General features: G+C 38.8%; 1 protein-coding gene and 1 non-coding gene across 2 annotated transcripts; one reads left to right on the top strand and one right to left on the bottom strand.

Moving 5' to 3' along the window:
• The first annotated feature begins 549 nt into the window (after window positions 1-549).
• Window positions 550-621, top strand: TRNAM-CAU. The gene has a single exon. It is a non-coding gene; the product is annotated as a tRNA-Met (tRNA).
• A 1074-nt stretch (window positions 622-1695) lies between these two features.
• LOC114396563 (citrate synthase, glyoxysomal-like) lies at window positions 1696-25444 on the bottom strand. The gene is made up of 13 exons (XM_028358616.1): window positions 25012-25444; window positions 23517-23697; window positions 17031-17116; window positions 16654-16758; window positions 15217-15279; window positions 14908-15017; window positions 14513-14632; window positions 14272-14347; window positions 14065-14138; window positions 3884-4004; window positions 3272-3369; window positions 3045-3168; window positions 1696-2172 (listed from the first exon to the last, which is right to left on the bottom strand). The coding sequence occupies exons 1-13, from the start codon at window positions 25264-25266 to the stop codon at window positions 2041-2043; spliced, it is 1545 nt and encodes a 514-aa protein (XP_028214417.1). The 5' UTR covers window positions 25267-25444; the 3' UTR covers window positions 1696-2040.
• Between the last annotated feature and the right edge of the window lie 1164 nt (window positions 25445-26608).

Consider the following 26608-nt stretch of genomic DNA (forward strand, 5'->3'; position numbering starts at 1 on the left):
TGTATATATATATATATATCATTTAAATCATATTAATTTTCAAGAATTATATACTAAATGAATGACCATAATTTTTCTTTTAAAAAATCTACCATTTTTATCATCCAAGTTTTTATCTAATCTTTAATTAATTTTATGCATATAAAATTATATTTTATCATCAATTTACTTTATTTTTATAATGAAATGGAACTCTGTCATGTAACTGTAGAACCTAACATTCTAGCCACTTCATCACCAAACCCAAATGAACATCAAATTCATCCCATTCCCACACAATTCATTGCTTTGCTAACTACCAAACATTGCAACATTTGCTTACCACGCTCAAGTTTGTGAGCATCCCACAACCAAACCTCAAAACAGTTTGCAAACCTCAATTCTCTTGTGCATTCTTTTTTTTTTCTATTTTTGTTGTTTTGAAATTTTAAAGCGTAGGCATTAAGAAGAGAACTGTTTACGCACCAACAAAAAGATGAACACAGTTCCGTTTATTAAATACCATAAAAGTATTGAATAATTAATATTATTATGTAAATCATCTCAACAATCAGAGTGGCGCAGCGGAAGCGTGGTGGGCCCATAACCCACAGGTCCCAGGATCGAAACCTGGCTCTGATAAAGAGTGGCTTCCGATTTTATTTTTTTCCTTTTAATCAAATTCAGATACAAGTTTACGCTTTTTTTGGTACAAGTTTATTTTTTATTAAGATATATACGTAAACACAAGCAGTGATAAAAAAAATAAATATTTGTATATAAATTATTTTTGAAACGCTTTAATTTATTGTCCTGCACTAAAGAGACTATGGTACCAAATTCAGAAATAATACACAACAAAAGCTACGGTATTAAAGAAAACGAATGACGTACAAGTTTAGTTAATTTCACATATCGGAGGGTAACATTTTTCGAAAGCAAAAAAATTATCAAACGATTTTTGGTTTTTATATCTAATATTTTTACACATGCAATAAAATTTATTAAATATAGCAAAGTAATTTTTATTTAACTTCTTTTGAGATAATTATTCATAAATTACATGCAGAGAAAAATATAGGATAGATATATGATGATTTGGAATTTATATTTTAAAATTAAAAATATGATGATAACTAACTCTAATGGTGCGATTCTCCAGAGGGCACTATTATCAAAAATTAAATTTCCGGCTAATCACTCTTTCCATGTTCATTAAGCACTACCTATTAAAAGAGATTATTGACAAATTCTTAATCTCTAGCTAAAATAGCATATAACTTTTTAAAAAATTATTTGAATAGCTTGTGACATTTAAAGGTTAGAGAATGGATGTCAAATTCACTGTTTTTTCTTTTATTTTACTTTAATTCGTTGAATTTACATTACTTTTATTTTATTTTAATTCGTTAAATTTGCATTAAAATATGTACATTCATTAAATTTGCATTGAAACGTCTACAGCAAGTCCACAACAATTACATGACCTACTCGAATAGTTTATGGCTGGAACTTGCAAATCCCATCAACATTCCACCAGCTTGCTTAATCTATGCAGTGACATGCTTCTAAAGATAACCCCTTACCTCATTCAGATTATACCAAAGTAAACTTAGGTATTAAAAAAAAGTCATAAACAACGAAGATAATAAGTTTTATTTCCATTAAGTTTACAACATTAATATTCTATTATAAATTATATTAATAAACCAGTCATTTCCCTTTAAACAATTTATAATGAGTTAATTTATAGTTTTTTCTTAGTCTCTCCCAACCTCTAACAATTGTACTACCCTCCATCTGTCATCCGATCCACATTCCATATTGAGATTTCAGAATTATACAATTTATGTTATGACATTGCAAATACAAGGAGTCTTTCTTTTTTCAGATAGAAAAAAAAAATACTGAAACCATAGTCTAACTGATTTCATGATTTTATTTATCTATTTGACTTCATAATTTTATTCATAAACAAACAAACTTATTTTATATACCAGAAAAAAAAATTAATTTTTTCTCTGAAGTGGACTTTATTGACCACTTGGCATTTTCACTATGTTAAGCCCCAGATCCAGCAAGTCGCCTCTTTGAGGCGTTTGATACAGCCAATTGACCAAGTTTGTCAGTGTTACTTGATGTAGTCCTTTGATTGATTGGTGCATAATGCCTCAACCACTCCCCAACATAAACCTGGAACATTAAATAGTCATAATAAGAGCTCCAAAATCCAAAACCTGTAAAATGGTGGTTATATTTGCCCTAGGCCAGTTCAAAATGTTGATTCAAAAATAATAATAATGAAACAGTTCAGGTTAATGTGGACATATTTCAGTCAAAGGACAATTTGGGATCAATGGGCCAATTATGCCTTGATTTTTTGTAGCACTAGCTGCACAAACAGACATGGTTTATGCATTAACATCTCATTTGTGTGGCTGATATGGTAATCAAACATCATCAACTACCAAGAAAACAACAGCAAAATATTGTTTGGTATTTTAAACTTCTTGAAAAACACTAATAGAAGAAGAAAAATGAAATAAGTTTCCTCATAAGTTAAAATTAGCTTAGACATAAGTTAGAAATCACCTTTTGAATAAGCTAATATAAGAGAGTTTCTACAAATTAGCTTATGCATAAGCTAATTTTTGTTGTTGAAGAAGCTAATTTCGTTTTCTTCTTTTTTTCTTCCATAAGTGCTTTTGGAGAAGTTTATCCGAACATGCCGTTAATCTAAAACTAACCCCGCTTAAGTCATTTCCACCACAACATCAAGCCTAATAATGACCGCTAAGCAGCATATATACTGGTTTACCATATCAGTCTGTTGTGTTCACAAATATTTCCCAACGCTAAAGATATATTCAGCCTCACTGATGTAACTAGGTAAGAAACCATTTTCAAGGAACCAAATGGTGCACAACAACACACACACACACACATGCATGCATACATACATACATACACACACACATATATCAGCACAAATTAAACAGGAATGATTATGCCAATATGCAAGATCATGATATAACCAGAGAAATTATTTAAAGAAAGGAAATAACCTGTTGAGGTCTCATAATCTTTGTATCAGGATCATCCAATGACTCTCGCCAATGTGCCAAGTACCCAGCCATTCGAGGGATGGCAAATAAAACAGTGAAAAACTCAGGTTGAAAGCCCATGGCCCTGGTGGCACAAAACCATCAGCTCAATCCTAGTCATATAATCTGGGAGGAGTAACATGTGTTATCCTCCCTGGTTACGAAAACTGGATGTAATAATAGGTTACCTGTAAATCAGTCCAGAGTAGAAGTCAACATTTGGATATAGCTTCCTCTTGATGAAATACTCATCAGACAGTGCAATCTTCTCCAAGGCAACCGCAATCTGCACAATCAAATAATTTCAGATGAAACTTTCAAGTTCAAACTAAATATATTGAACTGAATTGACATCGCATTGAGCATAAGAAATTTTCCTGTAACAAAATTTGACTGAATCGTCATTGAATTAATTTCAAATACTTGTACATATATACAATATATGTAAAAACTATACAAAATAGTTGGCAACAGATTTTTAAAAAAAATGTCTTAAAATAACATGTACAGAAAAACTTTCAAAATGAAAATATTTTGATGAGAAAAAAGGTTATGTATTGACAGTATAAAAAGTTTTACATACTCTTTTAATCACAACACACCATGAGTGATAAGTTTGTTGACTTTTAAAATAATTATCTTAAAGTAATTCAAACGGTGATTTGTGATTGGATAACAGTATAAAACTGTTTTACACTGTCAATGCATAGGCATTTAAGTCAATTTTGATATTGTTTAACAGCATATCTAGTGTAAGGAATATACAACAGATACACAGCAGCACAAAAATGGATAAACACCTCTATAAGAGGATCCCGGCCAACAATGGTAAACACTTCCTCTGTCAGTTTCCTCAAGACCTTTGCTCTTGGATCATAATTTTTGTACACGCGATGTCCAAAACCACTGAGCTTTCGTTTCCTGGAGAAATATTAGAGTTGAGAGAATTAGAGAGAGAGAGAGAGAAGAAAGTGAAATTGAGAAATCTGATGTTACTCAACCATAATCTTAACTGATTACAGTTCAGATTATATAGATGATCTAACATCTAACCAACCTAACTGTCAACTAACCTAAGTTAGTTGATACAGCTGACACTTAGCTGTTACACCCTAAAGTCCTCTTAACTAAATAATCACAAACTAACTACTAACCACAGTAGTTAGACTAACAGATAACTGTAATAAAGCAAAGAATACATTTTGAGTAATGTAATACTCTTATACCCCCCACAAGCTCATGAGGGGTTGGAAGAAATTCTTTCAACTACTCTGAGCTTGGATCTGAATGAAACAAATGAAGCAGGAGAGAGGAATTTGGTCAGAATATCAGCAAGTTGGTCTGCTGCAGGCACATGAACAGCATCAATCTGTTTGGTGATGACCTTCTCCCTAACAAAGAACAGATCAAGCTCCATATGTACAGTTTGAGAATGAAGAACAGGGTTGTGACCAAGAGAGACAGTGCTTGTATTATCACAGAGAATGAGAGGAGTGGTATGAGCAACTTGGAGTTCAGAAAGAAGAGACTGAATCCAAGTCACATCTGCTGTAATAAGAGACATACTCCTATATTCTGCATCAGTGCTCGATCTAGCTACAACTGATTGCTTCTTGGACCACCAAGAAATTAGATTAGGTCCAAGAAAAATAGCTGCTCCAGAAGTTGACCTTCTGTCAAGGATCAAATACCCAACCTGCATCACAATAGACATGAAGAGAGAAAGGATGCCTATAATGCCCCTAATTGTCGACTTCCCGGCGACTCTCACACTATGACACTTTGCACAGTGACACTTCACTCAACATCCTTATTGATCAAAATCCTCCACCAATCAGAACCCTCTGTAGGTAGTCCTTTTCGAGACCTCGACAACCAGCTTTGACACCGCTCGACTACTCTCAAGATCATTGACTATCCTCACAAACCAACATGATACTTTTCAACGTGTTGTGTCCTTACTCTCACGCTTTCTGGGAAAATTCTCAGAAGGTCACTTATCTCATAACTACTCCAAGTCAAACACGCTTAACTATGGAGTTCTTAAGTGATAGGTTACCGAAAAGTAGATGCATCTTGTTCGTATAGATAATATCAATTAATTCCTTTAAGTCATCCTCAATTGTACAGTCTCATATCTTTATAGCCTCTAGATCCCTCTCATTCCGACGTGATTCATTCGGGGTGTTACAATGCCTAAGAGAAGCATCTTGAAATTTTAATCCCTAAGACACAGCCCCTTTTAGATACCTCAGAATTCTTTTCATAGCCATATAGTGTTGTTCAGAAGCCCTAGACATGAACTGGCATACCTTGTTAACAGAAAAGTTAATTTCTGGTATGGTAATAGTGACACATTGCAAAGCCCCAACAATAGATATATACAAAGTAGGATCAAAAAAGTCTTCAGAACCAAACTTGGTTAACTTTAAGTCTCCAACCATAGCCTTAGAATGTTGGTTTTGGCCTAACTCAATCCCAAAACCTAGCTCATGAGGTGAGGGTTGTCCCCCCACTTGTATATTCTATCTTTGCCTTATCTCTAGTCAATGTGGGACTTGGATTTTTTCCAATACACCCCCTCACACCTAGTACTTGCAGGCTTGGTGAGTCGATAATACGGTGGGTGGCCCATTTAATGAATCTAGGATAGGCTTTGATACCATCTTAGAATTTAGGTTTGGGCCTAACTCAACCCCAAAAACTAGCTCATGGGATGAGGGGTTCACATTATTGTCTTTGCAAAATTTACTAACACTAATGAGAATTTTTGTAATTGAAGGAACAAACAATAAGTTACTTAAAAGAAAAGAAACTTTAGGATTAAGAGGAGAAGCAAAGGTTGAGACACCTAGGGAATTAATATTGAGACCCTGACCATTTCCAATAGTAATCTGATCTGGCCCCTCAAAAGGAGTCACTTGCTGGATGTTTTGTGACATGTTAGTCACATGATGAGACCCTGGCCATTTCCAATAGTAATCTGATCTGGCCCCTCAAAAGGAGTCACTTGCTGGATTTTTTTTTTTTTTATCAGCAAAACTATTAATATATTGATAAAAGTACCAGAGGTACTAAAATACAAAAAGTTAGGTCCATACTCATGGTTCCAAAATAAAAACTAATGTAGTTTGAAAAGTAACCATAGAATGGCTACAAATAAGGTAACTAATAACTACTACAACTCCTACTCTGATACAGAAATCCCTCTCGGATGTGAGTTGACCATTGGTTAAAGTGAAGTTTGAAATCTTTGTCCAAATTTGTGAGCCATGTCCAAGCTAAAAATACTGCATCGTCAAAAAGCTTGCTACCATTAAAAGAATCGTTGGAGAAAATAATTTTGTTCCTCATCTTCCATATAGACCAAACAACAGCCATCCACCAACTTTGCCACCTACCGCTTCTTATACCTTCCACTTGCACGAAAGAGTGCTGAAGAAAATGTTGTATTAGATTGGAAGGGAACACACTGCTGATATTCAACCAAGATATAGTCTCCCACCAAATCGGCCGAATCTTTGTGCAGTGGAAAAATAAGTGGGAAACCTCCTCATCCATTCCTCCACAGAAAGGGCATGATGCATCCATGATCTGCACTTGCCTTCTTTGCAGATTACTTTTTGTTGGCAATCTGTCTTGAAATAATCTCCACGCGAATATAGCTATTTTACTGGGAATCTTCAGTTTCCATAATTCCACAAAGACTTGCTCCTTACTTGCAACTGATCCCCCTTCCCTTAACATGTGATATGCAGAATGAGAAGAATAGATACCTGAAGGGTGTCCAGTCCATACCCAACCATCTTCACCTTGATGCTGGATGATCTTTCCTTCTACCTCTCCAAGGAAGTTGACAGCCAATTCTATTTCACTGTCAAACAGATTTCTCCTCCAAGTAAAATGCCACTCCCACCTATGATCTTTGTGTTGTCCCATCTGACTAATAGTGTGATGTTGCTGCAGTGAAATAAGGTAAAGCCTAGGATACTTTTCTGCTAGTGATATATCCTGGCTTATCCATCTATCCTCCCAAAAATTAATTCTATGACCAGCACCAACCTTCCATCTAAAGCCTTCTTGAATACTCCTTCCTTGGTATGATTGACAAACGACCCTTTTTAAGTCCCTCCACCATAATGACTGGCTTGCTACCCTATCTCCTTCCTCCAATCCCCTCCACCCTCCATATTTAGACTCCACTACTTTAATCCAAAGCTCCTGATGATGGTTTAAGAGATGCCACTTCCATTTGCCTAACAAGGCAATATTAAAAGCTTTGACATCCTTAATACCAAGCCCTCCTCTTTCTTTTGGTAAGCAAACTTTCTCCCAGCTTATCCAAGCAATCTTCTTTTGATCATGCCCACCTCCCCAAAGGAATCTACGCTGGATCTTTACTAATTTGGCAACCACTGATTGAGGTATCCTGAAAAAAGAAAAGAAATAGATAGGAATGGATGTTAGTACGGATTGGATCAATGTCACTCTCCCCCCGAATGAGATATGCCTTTGTTTCCATTTAGAGAGTTTTCTTTCGCATTTGTGAATAATAGAATCCCACATCCTACCCCGCCTCGGATTGGCCCCGATGGGAATACCCAGATAAACAAAAGGAAAAGCAATCAAGCTACAATTCAAATACTTGGCCGCAAGTTGCTTCCATTGAGCTGCTACTCCAAAAGCACCAAAGGAGCTCTTAGCAAAATTAATCTTCAATCCTGATACCAACTCAAAAGACCTTAGCATAACCTTTATTGCTTCAACATTCTCCATACATGCTTCACCGAAAAAAATAGTGTCATCCGCATACTGCAAGATGCTGATAGGCACATTGTTAGCACCAACCAAATAACCTTTGTACAGGTTTTCCTCCAAAGCCCTCCTCATCAACCCATTCAAACCTTCTGCGACAATATTAAAAAGAAAGGGTGCTAATGGATCCCCTTGCCGTAGACCCCTTTGAGGTAAAAATTCAGTAGTCGGACTTCCATTCACCAAAACAGAAATAGAAGCGAATTTAACACATCCTTCAATCCACTTGACCCATTGCGGACTAAAGCCTGTTCTCTTCAACATATAGAACAAAAAGCTCCAAGATACCGAATCATATGCCTTTTCAAAATCCACTTTGAACACTAGGCATGATCTATTGCTTCTCTTAGCTTCATCAATTACCTCGTTTGCTATGATTACACTATGAAGTAGCTGTCTCCCTTCAATGAAGGCAGATTGGGACTCATTAATGATAGAAGACATCACCTTCTTCAATCTCTTAGCCAGCAATTTAGCAACTATCTTATACATGCACCCAATAAGAGATATGGGTCTGTAATCGTTTAAAATTTGAGGATCAGGCACCTTTGGGATTAACGCTAAGAAAGATGCGTTACAATCCCTTGGGAACACTCCATTTGCATGAAACTCATCCAAAAAGCGAAGCACATCAGGCTTAAGCAGTTCCCAGAATTGCTTTATAAATTTGAAATTGAAGCCATCCGGCCCTGGGCTTCTTTGACTCCCACAGTCCCAAATAGCTTCCTTAATTTCCTCCTCCTAAAAAGGGGCCACCAGAATATTGTTTTGATGCTGACTGATAGTCTGAAAAGAGATACCATCCAATGTAGGTCTACTAAATACCGGTTCTTGAAATCTTAGTGAGAAAAAAATTTTGACTTCCTCCTTCACCTTCTGCGGCTCATCAAACCATGCCCCATCAATTGTGACCCCTTTAATATAATTATTTTTGCGGTGAGCATTCATCAAGAGGTGAAAGTACCGTGAATTACAATCACCCCCCTTAATCCACCTAGCCCTTGCTTTCTGTCTCAGCAACGATTCATGAGCATTTGCTGCTACCCATAGAGCTTCTTGTAAGTGCTTTCTCTTAATATCTTCTTGGGAAGATAGCTGCCTCTGACTTGAATTTTCCTCCATCCTGTTTAATTCAGACTCGATCATTTTAATTTTTTTGAACGTGTCACCATACTCTTCCTTGTTCCAAATCTTCACCCTCTGTTTTAATCTCTTAAATTTTTCTTTGAGCACAAAACCTCCCCAGCCTGGTTGCAATTGAGAATTCCAGCATTGCTGAACTATTTTCTTAAAGGAGTTATATGAGAGCCAACAATCCAGGACCCTAAATGGTTGAGGGCCCCAATCAACAGCCTTTGATCGAAGAAGAAGTGGGCAATGATCTGAAAAGTTCCTAGCAAGTGTAATTTGGACACTTGCAGGCCATCTATTCAGCCATTCCGGGGAAACCAAGCACCTGTCCAGCCTACTCCTAGAGGCACCATTGGGTCTGATCCAGGTAAACTTCCTGCCCAGCCAAGGAACCTCGAGCATCTCCAATTCGTGAATCCAGTCATTAAATTCATTGATACTGCTGTCTATGAGAGTCCTTTGGCTGCTACCTAATCTTTCTTCAGGGTCTCTAATTGAGTTAAAGTCACCCAATATACACCAGAACACCCCTGCTGCTGCTTCTTTTAGATGTTTGACTGCCTCCCATAATGATCTCTTACCATGAATGTCACATGGTGAGTAAATCATAATTATGTTGATCTGTTGAGCTTCTCTAATCAATTCCCCTTCCAAAAAAATAAAACCGTTACTAATAACTTTCCTCTGAAGTCTAAATGAGTTTTCACACCACATACACAAAATACCCCCTGCTGAATTAATAGCAGGCTGCATCTCCCATGACACCTCTGCATCCCCCCAAATCGCCTGACACATGGCTTTGTCTATGAATTCTTTCTTCGTTTCTTGAAGGCAAATCATATCTAGTCCCTCCAATTTTCTTAATCTTCTTATTGCTGCCCACTTTATGCCCCTCCCCAGTCCCTTTACATTATATGAGAGAATATTCATTAAAACCTTATGCTGACACCCCTCTTCTCTGCCTCTAGCCTATCTCTTTCTTCCATCTTCTTGAGTTGATCAATGATTACTTGCTACTCCTCCACTCCTGAGACTCCCAGTTGCTTTGCCTTCCTCCATATGTTCAGTGCCTCTTGATGTTGCTGATTATTGGGCTCTGGATTGTCACCTCCCTCTCCATTATTTTGAATTACATCATTGGCATGGGTTAATTCCACGAAATCTAATTCCCTCTGCTGAACCCCTTCTTGTGTGCATTGTAATTCCCTCTGCTGAACCCCTTCTTGTGTGCATTGTGTCATTAGGTTAGGTCCAGTAATTTCAGTCATAGGTATTGGAGCACGATGACCTACAAGGAATTTCTTTTGACCCCTCGCTTTTCTAGAATACACCAGCCAGCCACTTTCTGTTAGAGCTTTGTTGTTTTGTGAATTGAGGCCCTTATTACCAGCAATTTCGTAGGGGGTGTACTGTAGAAAGTGCTTGTTTGCTAAGCTAAGGCCCATTCCGTTATTTGGGCCTTTATTTACCCCACTATTCTGCCCCGTATGTGACCCATCCACTATAATATCTGCAGTTTGAAATTTTGTGGGGTTACCGCCACGTGGTGACCAGGTGTCACCCATTCGTGGCTCAGTGAACCCTTCCCCATGGTTACTTACCCCGCTGCCCTCCCCCCTGTCTCCATTACCATTTTCGTGAAAAGTCTGAGGCTCTGTTCCATTGTTAGGAGAGCCTATGCCCTGTTGACGCCTGTTGTCGGCTGCCCCATGGCAGTTGTCGGTGACCGTTGGGGCCTTCTTTGGGATATCCAGCATTCTACCATCAATCTGATGGTCTAAAGCGCTAAAAATGGACCGGTCCTCTTCGTTACCCAGTGGGTCTTCGTAATTATTGTGACCGCTGGGTAATGCATTTGTCCGGTGGTCGTCAAGTGGCAAGTTCTCCGGCAACTTCTCCGACTGATACGGCGTGGCTTCGAGGTTGTTCGTCCTCGCGGAAACTGGAGTGATGCAGTCGAGATGGGTATCGTCGGAGTCAATTTCCTCCGACGATCCCCCCACGCTTCTATTCGGGCCATATCGGCTACGACATCCACCCCCACACTCCTCCGCTACATGCACCTTAAAGGTTTCTTCATCAATGACGACGTCAATGGTATGTTGTATATTCGGCGCCCACGAAGTCTTGATAAGCACCTTAGCTCGGTCTAGCCGCCGTCTGTCCTCCACCTCATCATCCATGTCAACGAAGTCCCCCACAGCCGCCGTGATCTGCCGAAAGTGTTTCGAGCTCCACGCTTGGAGTGGTAATCCCCAAACGTAAACCCAGGTGAGTCTACATCCCACTCGCACTTTCGAATTCCATCTTTCCAATGAGTGGAAAAATCGTGAACCTCCATCTGAATCTACATTCGTCACTTGTTCTGCAATCTCGTCCGTAATCCCGTGAAGGAGAACCATGTCGTCTCCTATGTATCTGGGCTGTAAATCCACCCCCGTCAGCCACCATAACTCGTCCTCTACTCTCTCAAATAGGGCCGGATTTTGTAATCTCCCTACCCATGCATCTTTCAACCATTTGGTGTCTTCCTTTCCGAGCTCTATGTGGACCAGCGAGGAAGAAGATCCACGACTATGACCATGGTTGTTGATAACCATTTGACTTTTCGGGACCCAATTAGTTCGTGTCAGCGCTTCCAAGTAAGATTTTGGTGTTGGCTGTTGAGCGTATCTGGCGCGGTCATCCACTATATTGATCTTCTCGTGATGGCTCTGTTGCTTCCGCCATTTTCGTTCCTCCTTAGCTGCTCCCGTTCATACTTGGGGATGTTGACATATAACTTCAACCCGCCAATAACAACCTTATCCAACTGTCTCGCGATGTATTGTGCATCTCGTATCCCCTTAAACCTAACAAATCCATACCTCCTGCCCGTATTGTTCCTGCGTTTTGCTATAAACACTTCTCTAACATCCCCCCATTTCTTAAAATGATACCACAGCTCCCTTTTTGTTATGTCATCTCCAAATCGGGTGAAGTAGAAGGACGTAATTTCGTGGTTGTCTCTCCAATTTGATGCGGCGTTGTGTTGCGAGGCTTTTCCGGTGTTTCCTGTGTACTCCCTTCGGGTTGCATCCCTATGGCGGACTCTATCACTCTGATATTCCTTGCCTCTAAACCTATCTCTCCCCTCCCCGGTGTTTCTCTCTCTAACCATCTCTCTTAATCACCAAAGTCTTCCGAGATATTTTTTTACTTGCTGGATGTTTTGTGACATGTTAGTCACATGATGAGAAGCACCAGAATCAAGGTACCAACTCTGAATAGGAGTTGCAGAAGCACTAGTCAGAAAAACCTGAGGCTGAATAGCTTGCTGTTTGGAAACAAGATGATTGACTTGTGGTGGTGGTTGAATGTAGGTGTATTGAGGTGGAACAGCAGCAATATATGTCTGAGAATAACCATACTGTGAAGATGGAACTATGTACTGAATAAGTTGGGCATACTGAACTTGCTGTGAGGGCTGAGCAGAAGAAGCCCATTGAACAGATTGTGTTGAAGTAGCTTGTGCAGCAGCAGGTGGAGGAAGAGTGGAACATAGTTCTCTTCAAGACGATGATAACAAAATGATGCACCTTGTCCAAATTTGTAACAAATTTGGCACTGCACATCAGCAAAGTGACCTCGACCGCCACGGCCACTGCGTCTTGAGCCACGACCATCGCATCCTGAGCCACGACCACCGTGGTTATTCCGGCCACCACCACAACCACTAAAAAATTGATATCCACTGTAATCATTGGAGGAATTGTCACCAGAGGGCTGAGTAGTCAAATTGATTTGAATCTGAGAATTAGGGTTCACAGATTGGGCCGAATTAGGATTAGAAAAATTCTCGAGAGGAATTGCCAAAGAGACCTTCAATGAGGTTAATAGAACCTATGGCACGCTTTCTAGATCATTAAATTCGCACTTCGTGCTCTAACAATATAGTTTTGACTTCATCAATCGAAAGTCGATCAAATTTGGTACTAATTACTAAAATCGATGAGTCATACTCATCAGGAAGGCCATCAAGAATCAAATTCAGATGCTTAGACGCAGGCATCGATTCACCAATAGAAATAAGTTCATTAACCAGGTTCTGAACATGAAGAAGATAATCAGTAATGGAGTGATTATCAAGAGAGAGACCTCGAAGTTCATTGCAAGTAGACAAACTTGAGCTTGAGTGAGCAATTGAAAATGCAACAGAATTCTGTCCCATAACTGCCACGAAAATTTGCAACCAATCACTCGTGTAAGCATGTCGCCAGAAATAGTGGACTGAAGCCAAGCAATAAGAAACTGATCCTGTTCCTCCCAGTTGCGATACTCAGCAGTGACTGTCAGATTTTTGATCTTCAACAGAAGCATACTTCTGCAGAATAATCGGATTTATGAGATAGTGTTGAAGGTGATGACTCTTGACCACAGGTTCAACTTGTTAAAGCCAGAGAAGTTAGTTCTTCGCATGCAGTTTCCAAGAGATAGAGTGCACGAAAATCTTCGAAGCAGTCGACGGCAAAGAGGAAGGCTGAGGGGAGGGAGGAGGAGAAGAAGAAATAGGTGCGGAAGCCATGAACAAAAGCTAGGTTTCAACCTAAGCTCTGAATACCATATTAGAGTTGAGAGAATTTGAAAGAGAGAGAAGAAAGTGAGATTGAGAAATCTGATGTTATTCAACCCAAGTCTTAACTGATTGCAGTTCAGATTATATAGATGATCTAACATCTAACTAACCTAACTGTCAACTAACCTAAGTTAGTTGATACAGCTGGCACTTAGCTGTTACACACTAAAGTCCTCTTAACTAATCACAAACTAACTAGACTAACAGATTACTGTATTAAAGCAAAAATACATTTTGAGTAATGTAATACTCTAATAAGCAGCAGATAATATATCAAATAAAATTATCATTTTCCCTGCTGGCTGTGAAGAGACCCAAAAAATAGGAGTCACAAAAGAGCATGTCATCACACCATCACCATTCTTCACAGATAGGGAAAACAGACACATGAAAAGGAAGAAAAAAAAGAGTAATAGCCACCTGGATTTAACACCTTCAATGAACGCTGGAATGTTCTCAGCAGTTCCAATTTCACTCAGCATTTTGAGGACAGCCTGCAAAACCAAAAGTTACATTAGCCTTGTTCAATGAGTATAGTCAAAGGTTAGACTTCTGCTTTGTTTGCTTTCCATATTTAAATAAGCAATAGAAAATAATCATGAGAACATCCTAAACCATTTATATTACCTCATTGGCTCCACCATGAAGAGGTCCATATAGAGCTCCAACAGCCCCGGCAATAGCAGTATATACATCAACACCACTGCAAAGTACAAATAAGGTAATAGTTACATAATATAAGACAGGTTGCTTCATTTTGCTCGGAAAATTGCCAGTTAGACCAAATTGTGTCTGTTTAAAAGCAGTCAAAGCAGACTCAGTAAGTTTGATTTGCAGGACTCCCTTGCTTAAGTAGTAAGATGTCTACCTTGATGAGAGGTGTCGTACAGCAGATGTAGAGCAATTCATTTCATGTTCTGCATGCAGGATGAAGATAATGTCCAGTGCTCGAGTTAGCCGAGGATTAGGTTTATATGATCGATTGCCACTGAAAACATGGATATGGAAATTTTATTTAAGTTACGCTGATAAATCTCATGATAATAAAAATCAATTAGTATGTAGTTAACATTCTACCATCAAAGATTAAATCATACTGGTTTTTTTTGGTGAGTAAATGATATTACTTTTGATAAGATATAGATTTTTTTATATCAGAGGAAGAGAAAAAAGAAAACCATCATGAAGCTCAGAACTCCGAAGAAAAAATAACTTAAAAACAAAAAACAACTTCAGGTTATTACAAATATCAATCAGACTTACAAAGAATCTAGCATGTATAGGAAGTTCTCTGTGTAAGAAAGTTTGTTGGATGGAAGCACAGGTGGCCTTCCTGCCAATCTAAGATTAATTGCAGCAGCAATTGTTGTTATCTGCAATCAAAGAAGAAAATGATGATGTTACATAGCAGTTGGACAGCTTGCAAATAAGCATTGAATTGCTTGAATACTTCACAAAAATTTCAGAAGATAACCAATAAGCACATGAGAAGCATTCAGAATAATTGAATTACTTATTACATATATCTGGGGCAGAAGCTTAAGAAGAATAAAGACAACGGAATAAGCAAACCTTTCCAATAACCCGTGCTACTTGCTTGTCTCTCACTTGCTTTGAGTTGTAGATATCAAGACCCTACATTAAAATATAAAAAAGTTTTAAAAGAAATAGCCAAACCTGAATCAAATACAAGAAGGCAATAACATGTTAAATCCTAATAAATAATAGAGTACAACTCTGCACTCACATGTGTATTGAACTAAGACATAGGAAAATGTAATATCCCATGAGAATCACTTATCTAAATAATGAACGACATCAAATCTAAAAGAGAGGCAGGCAGGTAATTCAACAAACTGTAATTCTGGGAGTACCAATTTTTTCAATATAACAACTAAGCATTATTTAATTGTGACAGCAGTAATTGATTAAAAATAAATCATTATTTTCAATAGAACAATTTAGCATTATTTGGCAGAATCTACTGTAAAAATTGACTGGAAAACAATCACCTATTTTTCCTTTTCTTAAGTAAGTACATCAAAGCTGAGGTAAACAATAGTTCAAACTTAGAAAATACGACGCAGATCTTTTGATTACTTGTCTCATTATACATTTAAATAGTGCAATCATCTTAGGCAATAGCTACCAACTCAGATCTTCAGGGTTCAGAAAACTTAAAAGCAAAATAACATTAATTTATAAATTGTTATAAGAGTTCTGAGTTTTAATTTGAAACTAAAATTTTCAGTTTCAATTTCGTAGAGATCTAAAATCTTCAGAGACTCCCATAAATAGTGCAATCATCTTAGGCAATAGCTACCAACTCAGATCTTCAGGGTTCAGAAAACTTAAAGCAAAATAACATTAATTTATAAATTGTTACAAGAGTTCTGAGTTTTAATTTGAAACTAAAATTTTCAGTTTCAATTTCGTAGAGATCTAAAATCTTCAGAGACTCCCATAATGTTTAGAATCCATTAGAATATCCTAGAGGCATATCTCATAATATCATGGTTATAAATTTAGAATAGTTCCGAGTATCTTAGATAATCTCTTAGGAATACCTTCCATATTTCTTTACTTTTACAATTTGTTTCCTCGTTTCATCAGGATTAGGAGTCTTGTATAAATATAAATAGAGCTTAGAGCTTTGTTTTCAATATCACATCCAAGATCAAACACGTCATCTCATTGTATACAAGAGAACATTATTCAGAATATATATTCTCTCTCCTCCTCCTTACCTAGCTAAGTCCCTTTAATCTTGACAGAATCAAAGTTCGTTGCTGTATATAATACTCACAAAAAATCAAATGAAACAAGCTAAAAGGTTTGCAAACTATAGAAATTTTAAAAAATATTAGTTCTACAAAATAAAATTAACATAATTCCATAACAAAGGTAAGATTTGCAAAGTTCAATCTTATATTATCATTGTTTGTGAATCAATGCTGAACAGATCAAAAGTTCAGTAACTTGAACTTGACCAAAGTCTCTGTTACTTACTTTGAGAGCAGGATTTGCATCAGGATGATAAACAGACAAAGCACTCATGGCATTGACAAGCATACCCATAGGATGTGCATCATGAGGCATTGATTGTATCATATCCTACAAAACAATTGTATACTGCTGCTGTTAGATTAATACACTTGTACTTCTCCAAAAAAAATTAACAACCTGATTACTCTCCTTTATATAATCATGACAACATTTTTTGCCAATATAAAATACAATTGGCATATTAAATTTTAAGCAATAATACAACAGATGTGGTTTTCTTACAAATCTAAAAATGGTTACCGACTGAAACCAGAAGGTTACCAGATAGGAAATTGGGTCCTTAAACCAGTAGTAAGTCATTTAATAACAGAAAAGCTCACCAAAACTCCTTGTGGTACAGCTGAATGCTGAGATATGGTGAACTCCCATTCTGTTAACTGACTTTCAGAAGGCAAATTTCCATACACTAAAGACAGAGAAAGGTAGAGTTAATAAACACTAAATACATGTATGTAATTCATAAAATGAAGCCTGTAATTAACAGGATTCATAAATAAGGACCCTACACCAGCCTAAACTGTATCCATCTTTGCTGATATAAATTCTGTATCTCAGCTAATCATCAGTGAAAAGAAAAATCCATTCACTTATCATAAGCAATGGCCACAGGAGAGAGATGAGAGAGAGAGTTAGAGAGAGACACAGAGAGAGAGAGTGAGGGCGCGAGAGACTGCCAAGGAGCGAGAGAGAGAGAGCGAGAGACAGAACTCGAGGGAAGGAGAGATGGAGCGAAAACAGAAGAACACCAACTGGGTCTTCATGGAGACGAAGGAGCATGGATCGAGAGGAAAACCTACATGGTGGGAAACGAATCAATGTCCAGGGACGGGTCAACACTCTTGCTGATGAAGATAACTGGACTACGGTGGTTACTAGAAGATCAGCGAAGGCCATGAAGAAGCAATCACTAACGGGAAGACAATCAAAGAACTTGGAATCAGGCGGACACTCTAAACACTACAGCCTTAACTGGAGGAACTATGCTGATATCACTTCCTTCTATTTCACTCATTTTCCTGAAGAAGTTAACGAAGAGCTGCTATGGGGCTATTTTAAAAAGTGGGGCGATGTTCGTGAAGTATATATTGCTAAAAGGCTCAACAAGGAAGGTAGGAGATATGGCTTCGTGCGGTTTAAGGGAGTGTCGGGCGTAAAAGGCTTGGAGGTGAGACTGGATAACATCTTCATCAATGACTGTAAATTGTTCGTCAACCTACCTAGGTTCGAGAGGCCAGCAATGAAAAAAGACTTGCAGCAGAAGAGCTCCAATGGGAGGAAGTCTTTTGACGGACCTAGTAAGCATTGTGGGGCAACTACTGGACCTCCGAGGAGATCATATGCGGACATAACGACTAACGGGGCGTATACAGGAGGCACAAAGAGAGAGGAGGCAACAATAACAACCATTATGATCAACCCAGAAGAAGATAGGGGGTACTGGTGCAAGGAGGCCTGGGTTGGCAAGTTAAAGAAAGTGATGGAGGTGGGGACCTTAGAGGATCGTATAGCTTGGGAGTTAGGGTACAATACACGCACTAAGTTCCTCGAAGATGATATGGTCCTTCTTCCTGGGATGCCTGATCAGAAAGCCCAGCACATCATTCGTTCGGAGATGGAATCCGGAAATTCCCTCTTCTACTCTCTGGAGAAGTGGACGCCGGACTGCAGGCCCAACAACAGGGTTATTTGGCTTCAGGTGTGGGGATTCCCGATTCAGGTGTGGGAACTGGACCATCTCAGAAAAGCTGTAGCTACTATCGGCGATGTCATTGAGCTAGATGACGACACAGAAGACAGATATCGACTGGACCGGGCTAGGCTGTTGGTGCGGACACCTCTTCCGCCATCGATAAGGACAGAGGTTCGCATTCATGTGGGGGACCTAGAGTATCGGGTATGGATTGTGGAAGAGATGGGGCTCGAAGTCGGGTTGACCCGGAAAGCAAACTCGCCGTCTGAGGGATGGTCGGAGGAGATATTATCGGACGACGTCATAGACGACGGCGACACTAGCTCTTCCTTCTCATAGGAGATGCACCACCGGAAACAGTCATCGTCTGATACCCAAGGGGTAGAGGGAGGGACAGTTGGGTGCCGACATGCGCTCAGACCTCTGGGTAAAACCCAAATGGACGTTACTTACCACGAAAAGTCAAAACATGACGACGAAGGTATACAGGGCTCCTGTTGCGGTAAGCTCAACCTACGAGACAGCCATACGGGACCTGAGAAGGGATTAGTAAACACAAAAGAGGCAATACAGCAAGAACGAGGGCAGACTAATCACCTATCGGGAAGTAATTTGAATGTTGGAACAGGATCATCAGCTGACCAGAGCTATATTGGGGGAGAAGAGGTCCACGTAATGCAATCCCACTCTCTTCTAACATTGGGACAGACCCATCAAGGTGCTGGGCTAAGTTACAATAAGGGCCCAAATACGATATATGAGGGGTGTAGTAAGCAGGATGTTTACCCTGTAGTTCTCTCGGGTGTGCATCACGACCAGAGTCAAAAAACTGGTGGGTCAAGCAACAATATAGGCCCAACTTCGAAATTTGAGGGGTGTAATCAGGAGGTTTCACTATCTGTAGCCCAACCCATTAAAGAAACTCCAGATAAGTATTCTAAAGTCTATATTAGACAGAAACACTCCCTCCACAAAGCTCGTCCCCTGCACATTGAGGGAAATCACCCTCAACTTCAACAAGGAGATGATGCTTCAGCAATTCAAACTGCCAACCAGGATAAGGCTAACAATCAGAATAATGTGGAAGCAGAAAGGAGACTAAAAAGCATTATTGAGTGCAGTGCTGAGGTGTTGGAAGAGGCTCAGCACTTATGGCATCTTGGAGAAAACATAGGCATGGAGGCACCTACAACTAATTCAGATATTCTTCAAAGCTATGCCTCTATGGAGTGCAGAGATAGAAAAGAAGCAATGGAGCTGGGGAACAGGAAATCTCTTAAATGAATATCCTGTCATATAACATTAGAGGGCTGGGTAGAGGTATCAAGTGGGCCTCTATCAGGAGTTTGGTTGGGAAACATAAGATAGACCTTCTTTGCTTGCAAGAAACTAAGAGGGACTTTCTGGATAAGGCAGTGTGCCAGGCTTTGTGGGGCCACTTAGACTTTGATTGAGAGTGGTTCCCTGCAGTGAATATTGCAGGGGGGCTATTGTGTGTCTGGAACAATAACAGCTTTCAGGTTGAGGTCAAAATTTCTGAAAGGGGACTCATCATGCTGGAGGGGGTTTGGTTGGCAAAAATGCAGAGAGTAGTGGTGGCCAATATATATGCTCCTTGTGAGATAGAAAGCAAGAGGCAATTGTGGCAGATGTTATTCTCAAGGAAGAACCAGTCCCAGGTTCAGCCTTGGTGCCTTGTAGGAGACTTTAACTGCATTAGACACCCAGCTGAAAGAATGGGAAGCAGCCATTACAATTCAGATGCTAATCTTATAGCTGAATTTAATGATTGGCTCGCTCAAATGGAGGTAGATGATATTCCCTGTGTGGGGAAGCCTTTTACTTGGGTTAGGCCTAATGGCTCTTGCAAGAGCAAGCTAGATAGAGTGCTAGTCATCATTGCCCCATTCTCATGAATTCTAAACACACTGATTGGGGCCCTAAGCCTTTTAGGGTCTTTGATGCTTGGCTGTCTAATAAGGATTACACTAAGGTGGTCAGGGACTGCTGGTCTGCAAATCAGCCTATGGGATGGGGGGGTTATGCATTAAAATGCAAACTTCAGACCCTCAAGCATAGGCTAAAAACTTGGAGCAAAGATAACTGTGGAGATTCGGGCAGCAAGGTGAAGCAAACACAGAAAAAGTTGAACGATCTGGAGAATTCTCTAACAACTCATCCCTCTGATCAGCAAGTCCAAGAGCTCAAGAGGACGGCTAACCTATGGGAGCAATCTTTTCTTCATGAATCAATAGTGAGACAGAAGTCTAGGAGCAAGTGGATCAAAGAGGGTGATGGCAACACCTCTTATTTTCACAAAATCATAAATTTTAGCAGAAGAAGGAATGCCTTGAGAGGGTTGCACATTGAGGGTAGATGGGTAGACAATCCTGCTGTGGTTAAGGCTGCAATTCTCCAGCACTTCCAAGGCAGATTTGCAGAACCCTCCTTGAACAGACCCAATCTGGATGGTGTGTCCTTTAATGTTTTATCCATTAACCAGAGAGATATGATGGTGGAACCTTTCAAAGAGGAGGAGATCTCTAGTGCTGTGTGGGCTTGTGGGAGTGACAAAAGTCCAGGGCCAGATGGACTTAATTTTAGGTTCATAAAGCACTTCTGGAACGAGCTGAAGCCTGAGTTCCTAAGGTTCTTCTCAGAATTTTATGTGAATGCAGTATTTTCTAAGGGCCTTAACTCATCATTCATTGCCCTCATTCCCAAGATCAAGGACCCCCAACTTATTAGTGACTTCAGACCTATATCCCTCATTGACTGCGTTTACAAAATCATTGCTAAAGTCCTATCAAATAGGCTAAGCAAGGTCATGAACCACTTATTAGATGAAAGGCAACTAGCTTTTGTTAAGAGCAGACAGCTGCTACATGGAGTTTTGATTGCAAACGAGGTTGTAGAGGAGGCTAGGAGATCTAAGAAGCCATGTCTGGTATTCAAGGTGGATTTTGAAAAAGCATATGACTCTGTGTCTTGGCATTTCCTCTTTTATATGATGAGACGAATGGGGTTTCATGAAAGGTGGATTGGCTGGATTTTAAGGGCTGCCTCTCATCAGCATCCATATCTATTCTAGTGAATGGAAGCCCAACTGAAGAATTTAAGCCTCAAAGAGGCTTGAGACAAGGAGACCCCTTGGCCCCACTTTTGTTTGATCTGGTTGCTGAAGGCTTGACAGGTATGATGAGGGAAGCTGTGTCCAAAAATTGTTACCACAGCTTTATGGTAGGTAAGAAAAGGGTTCCAGTCAACATCCTCCAATTTGCTGATGGCACCATATTCTTTGGGGAACCCACTATGGATAATGTTACAGCTCTTAAGGCTATTCTTAGAAGCTTTGAGATGGTTTCTTGCCTTAGAATTAATTTTGCTAAGAGCCAATTTGGTGCAATTGGCCAATCTGAGGAGTGGTGTAGTCTTGCTGCTGACTACTTGAATTGTGGTCCCCTGCAGTTCCCACTCACATACCTAGGGATGCCTATAGGTGTTAACCCTAGAAGGAAGGTGTTGTGGGAGCCTTTAATCAGAAAATTTGAGGCCAAATTGAATAAATGGAACCAGAGAAGTATCTCTATGGCTGGCAGAATTACTTTAATTAATGCTGTCTTGACAGCTTTGCCTTTGTTTTATATGTCCTTTTTCAGGGTCCCTTCAGCAATCATTAAGAAGCTCACTGCTATTCAAAGACAATTTCTTTGGGGCGGAAATTTAGAAGAAAAAAAGATAGCTTGGGTTGCATGGAACCAAGTGTGTGCTCCTAAAGAAAAGGGAGGGTTGGGTATCAAAGATATCAAGGCTTTTAATAGAGCTCTCCTTATCAAGTGGAAATGGTTGATGTTTCAGCAACAAGATCATCTATGGAGCAGAATACTCACTTCAACGTACAGGGGTTGGAGAGGCTTGGAAGAGGGCCCTCCTAAGCAGATTTTTTCCTCTTGGTGGTCTGACTTAAGATCTATTACTCATCACAGCAGCATGGTTGCTGTCAATAAGCAATTTCACTGGAAACTGGGCAGTGGTGATCAAATCCTATTTTGGGAAGACTCTTGGGTGGGAGAAGGAATTACTCTTAAAGACAAATACCCATAATTATATCAAATATCATCCCAAAAATTAAAGACAGTGGCAAGCATGGGGATCTTTGGAGAATCTGGTTGGGAGTGGAAATTCTCCTGGAGAAGATGTCTATTTGACAATGAACTGGGGGGTGCTTCAGCTTTTATTGACCAGACTGCAGCAATAAGCACTAACGCAGCCTTGATGGATTCTTGGGTGTGGGGAGCTGAACCAAGTGGGATTTTTTCTACAAACTCTGCTTATAATTGTATCAAAGCTGACCAGTTACCTCATCAGCCCATTAGTGGCTTTAGACAGCTATGGGAAATCAAAATCCCCCCTACAGCTTTATCTTTTGCTTGGAGATTACTCTGGGATAGGCTTCCTTCTAAGGAAAACCTAATTAGGAGGCAGATTGTCCTTCAAAATGACCTCTGCCCCTTCTGCCAAAGCCAAGTCGAATCTGCCTCCCACCTATTTTTCACTTGTCATAAAATTATGCCTTTGTGGTGGGAATTTAATTCCTGGGTCAAGGAAGATAGAGCTCTGCACAGCAACCCTATGGATAACTTTCTTCAGCATTGCTCCTTGGCTGGCTCGAGGAACTCCAATAGAAGGAGGAAGGTCTGGTGGATAGCAGCTACAAGATCGATATGGAACCTCAGAAATGACATGATTTTTAATAATCAACCTTTTGTCATTTCCAAATTGGTGGATAATGCAATCTTTCTCACTTGGTCATGGCTGAGGGGGTGGGAAAAGGACTTCAATGTTCCTTTTCACCAATGGTCCTCAGCTATGTCTTTGTCTTTTACCTAGTCTGTGATTTGTAGGGTTGGGCATTGTTATTCTTTGTTGGCTTCTCATTTGCTGGTTATGTTCTTGTGTTTTAGGAGATACTATATCCTATGTTTCCTTGTAGTACCCCTGGTACTATTCTTATCATATATATAATATTATCTTTGGCCGTTCAAAAAAAAAAAAAAATAAGCAATGGCCACATAAGTCCCATGCGCATGCAAGAAAATTTCTAAACAACACTCACTTATGAGATATGACACTTCCATAAAGCTGCTTTTCTCTGCCAAGTCCTCAATAGGATATCCTCTATATCTAAGGATTCCAGCATCACCATCAATGTAAGAAATCCTTGAGATGACAGGAGCAGTGTTCAAATAGCCAGGATCATAAAGTTTGAGTCCCTTGTCATTTTTCCCAGTTGATATCTACAAATCAAAAATTAGAAAACCTCATAATCAAATACTAGAACAATATTAACATACACAATCATCATTACAATTAATTCCAAAACACCCCACCAACCATTTCAGCATGTCACTATAACATCTGAATAAAATACTTACAAAAGAAAAATACCTTACTAACCTTAGGGCTTGTTTGGATTGAGAAAACCTATTTTATTTTCTGTTTTTACTTTTAATTACAAAAGTGTCACCTTGTTTTCATTTTATTTATTTATCTTTTTTTCAAAAGTTTGCGTAAGAAACAGTGAAAACAACCTTTTCTTTCTCTGTTATTACTGTTTTCTATGCGTATTTTCAAATACAAAAGAGTGACACCAATTCCAAATGAGTGAATCACCAATTTGATCCCAGCAATTGAAGCAGTCTGTCAATTTGGTCACTGGCATTAATGAAATGATCCCTGAAACCATTTTGATGAAACCGACCCCCCCACCCCCTCTTTGTCTTCTCCATTTAAAAACCATTTTTTTCACCTTCGTCTCCACAATTCTCAAAATTATCGTCTTGCTCTTAAACAAGAGCTTAGGAAAAACATTTCTTCAAAATTTCCAATTTTGAGGGCACAGTGACATATATAAGAAATATCACGGCACGCGCGTGGGTGCTTTAGTTGGATGCCACACAAGCATTTAACATCCCAACTCTGCCTTTTGAACAGCAAATTGATTGACAATTTACATTTTCAGCTATCATTTTGTCATTTTGATCATGTCAGCAACCAAATCAACCGACCCCTAGACCAAATTGGCAATTCATTCATTCCAAACAATTCAAGAAACTGGGTAAATCACCTATTTCCTCCTTGAAACTAAGGAAATTCAAAAAAGTCCATGAAAAAAATGTCAATCACATTAGTCCAACTTTATATTAACATGTGTTCAGGAGCCAAAATGCCTGTAGGTAATTAAGTTTACAGACTTAGATAAACCAGCAAGTCGATTTGTTTGGAATTTCCATAGTTTTAAAACCTATGTGACATTGCTAAAAACTTTGAAGGACTAAAAAAGTAATTTATCCAAGCACGAAGGAGCAAAACTGAGCACAACCCAATTCACCAAATTCAAACCACTTTCGATGGCCAAGAGAAAATCTGTCGACGAAACCACAACTTTCTCGAAAAAAGCACATCAATATCAAAATACACCACAAACAGCCATTCAAAAGAGGAACCAACCCCAACTCCAAAACCATACAAAGAATGCAAAAGGACAAAATTTGACGAAAACCTACTTCAAGAAATCCGAAAAGGAAGAGGAAAAGCAGCATCAGCAGTACCTTCTTGAAGTCAGAGGCTCTGACAGTGCCATCTGGGGTGACTTCGATCTGGTACTTCTTGCCGGTCCTCTCGTCGACGACGGTGACAGTACCCTTCAGGTTCACCGGCGGAGAGGATCCGGCGGGGGCGGAGAGGCGGTGGGGGCGGAGGATCGCGGTGGCGGAGGCGGCGTCGGAGGGAAGCAAGTGAGCTGCGAGGGTGGCCAAACGGTTGCGTGCAGTTTGTTCGGAAGAAGAAGTTGTTGTTTTTGACATTGTTTTGTTGTGTTGATAATGATTTTTCGTTGGTTGTGGAATTGGAATGATTGAAAGAAAGTGGAATGATCCAACCGATTGTCTATGCAAATGAATTTGCGGAACGGAGTTGAATTGGATGTTTGAAGGAAAAGAGAAAATGTTTCGGACAGTGATGCACGTGTTTCAGAGTTCAATAGGCAAAATGATGCACGTGTTTCACATTTCTGCTTTTTAGTCGAGAAAAATATTCTTTTTATCATTTTTAATCTCTTGATTATTTGTTGAGTTATGATATTAAATATCTATTCAAATTTTTTAAAATTTGGGTTAACTTAGGTTTTATTGACAACAATTAGAGTCAGAAAATTTCTCACAATGCAACAATCACAATATAAACAAAGCTAACGGAAAACTTGAAAGCTAACTAGAAACTAATAATTCAAAAATTAGTTTATTAAATTATAAGTATTGAAATAGTTGAAAAATATAGAATAACAGAAAATAATAAAATTATGATTTATTTAAAAAGGATAATTTAAAAATTAGATAAATATATTAAGGATAAAAATAAAAGAAAATATAAAAAATTAGAAGTCGACATTTTAAAAGCGTTACTTCAACTAACGTTTCAAAAAACGTTATAAGTTATTAGGAAAATTACTAAAAAAAATTATTTATCAAATAATCAAATAATTTTTTCAGTTAATAAAAAAATTAGAAACTAACATAAATGTTTTGTTATTCATAGCCATAATTATTGAAATTATTGAGATATTTGAAACATTCATTAAATTAATTTTGGAGTTCAATCCATTAGAAGGAAAACAAATTGTGAAATATCATTATTTTGGCATGGTCACTTAATTGAGGTAAATAGTTATTGAAAAAAATAATATATAAAACAAAATTTGATTGCACTTATTAGATTGTTTAAATTATTTGGCCAAAAGGACAAAACATAATTTATGGATAAAGCATTTCATGGAATTAATAGGTTTGGAGTGTCAATAAAATTTTCAAGTTTATTTTCCTTTATAGCCCACCCAAGGCCATTTTAAAACTCTATTGTAATATATTATGATGTGTTGCATCTTATGTCTTATTTGTATAATGTCTTAGGTTTGAATGCATTTGTCTTATGTCTTTAGTCTGATTTCATCATGTTTTTGTTGGCTTTTCCTTACTACGACTTGTTATGATATTCTCCTTATTTTCATTTCAAGTTTAAAGTATTTTAGAAAGAACGAGAGCATTTGGAGCTTAGAAAGTAAAAAATAACAGGTCTTGATTGCATCCTATGAGAAGATCAAGCTTGTGGTGTTATCAAGATCACGCCACAATTAGAAGCTAATCATCCAAT

Source organism: Glycine soja, chromosome 18 (genome assembly GCF_004193775.1).
Source record: "Glycine soja cultivar W05 chromosome 18, ASM419377v2, whole genome shotgun sequence".
NCBI lineage: Eukaryota > Viridiplantae > Streptophyta > Magnoliopsida > Fabales > Fabaceae > Glycine > Glycine soja.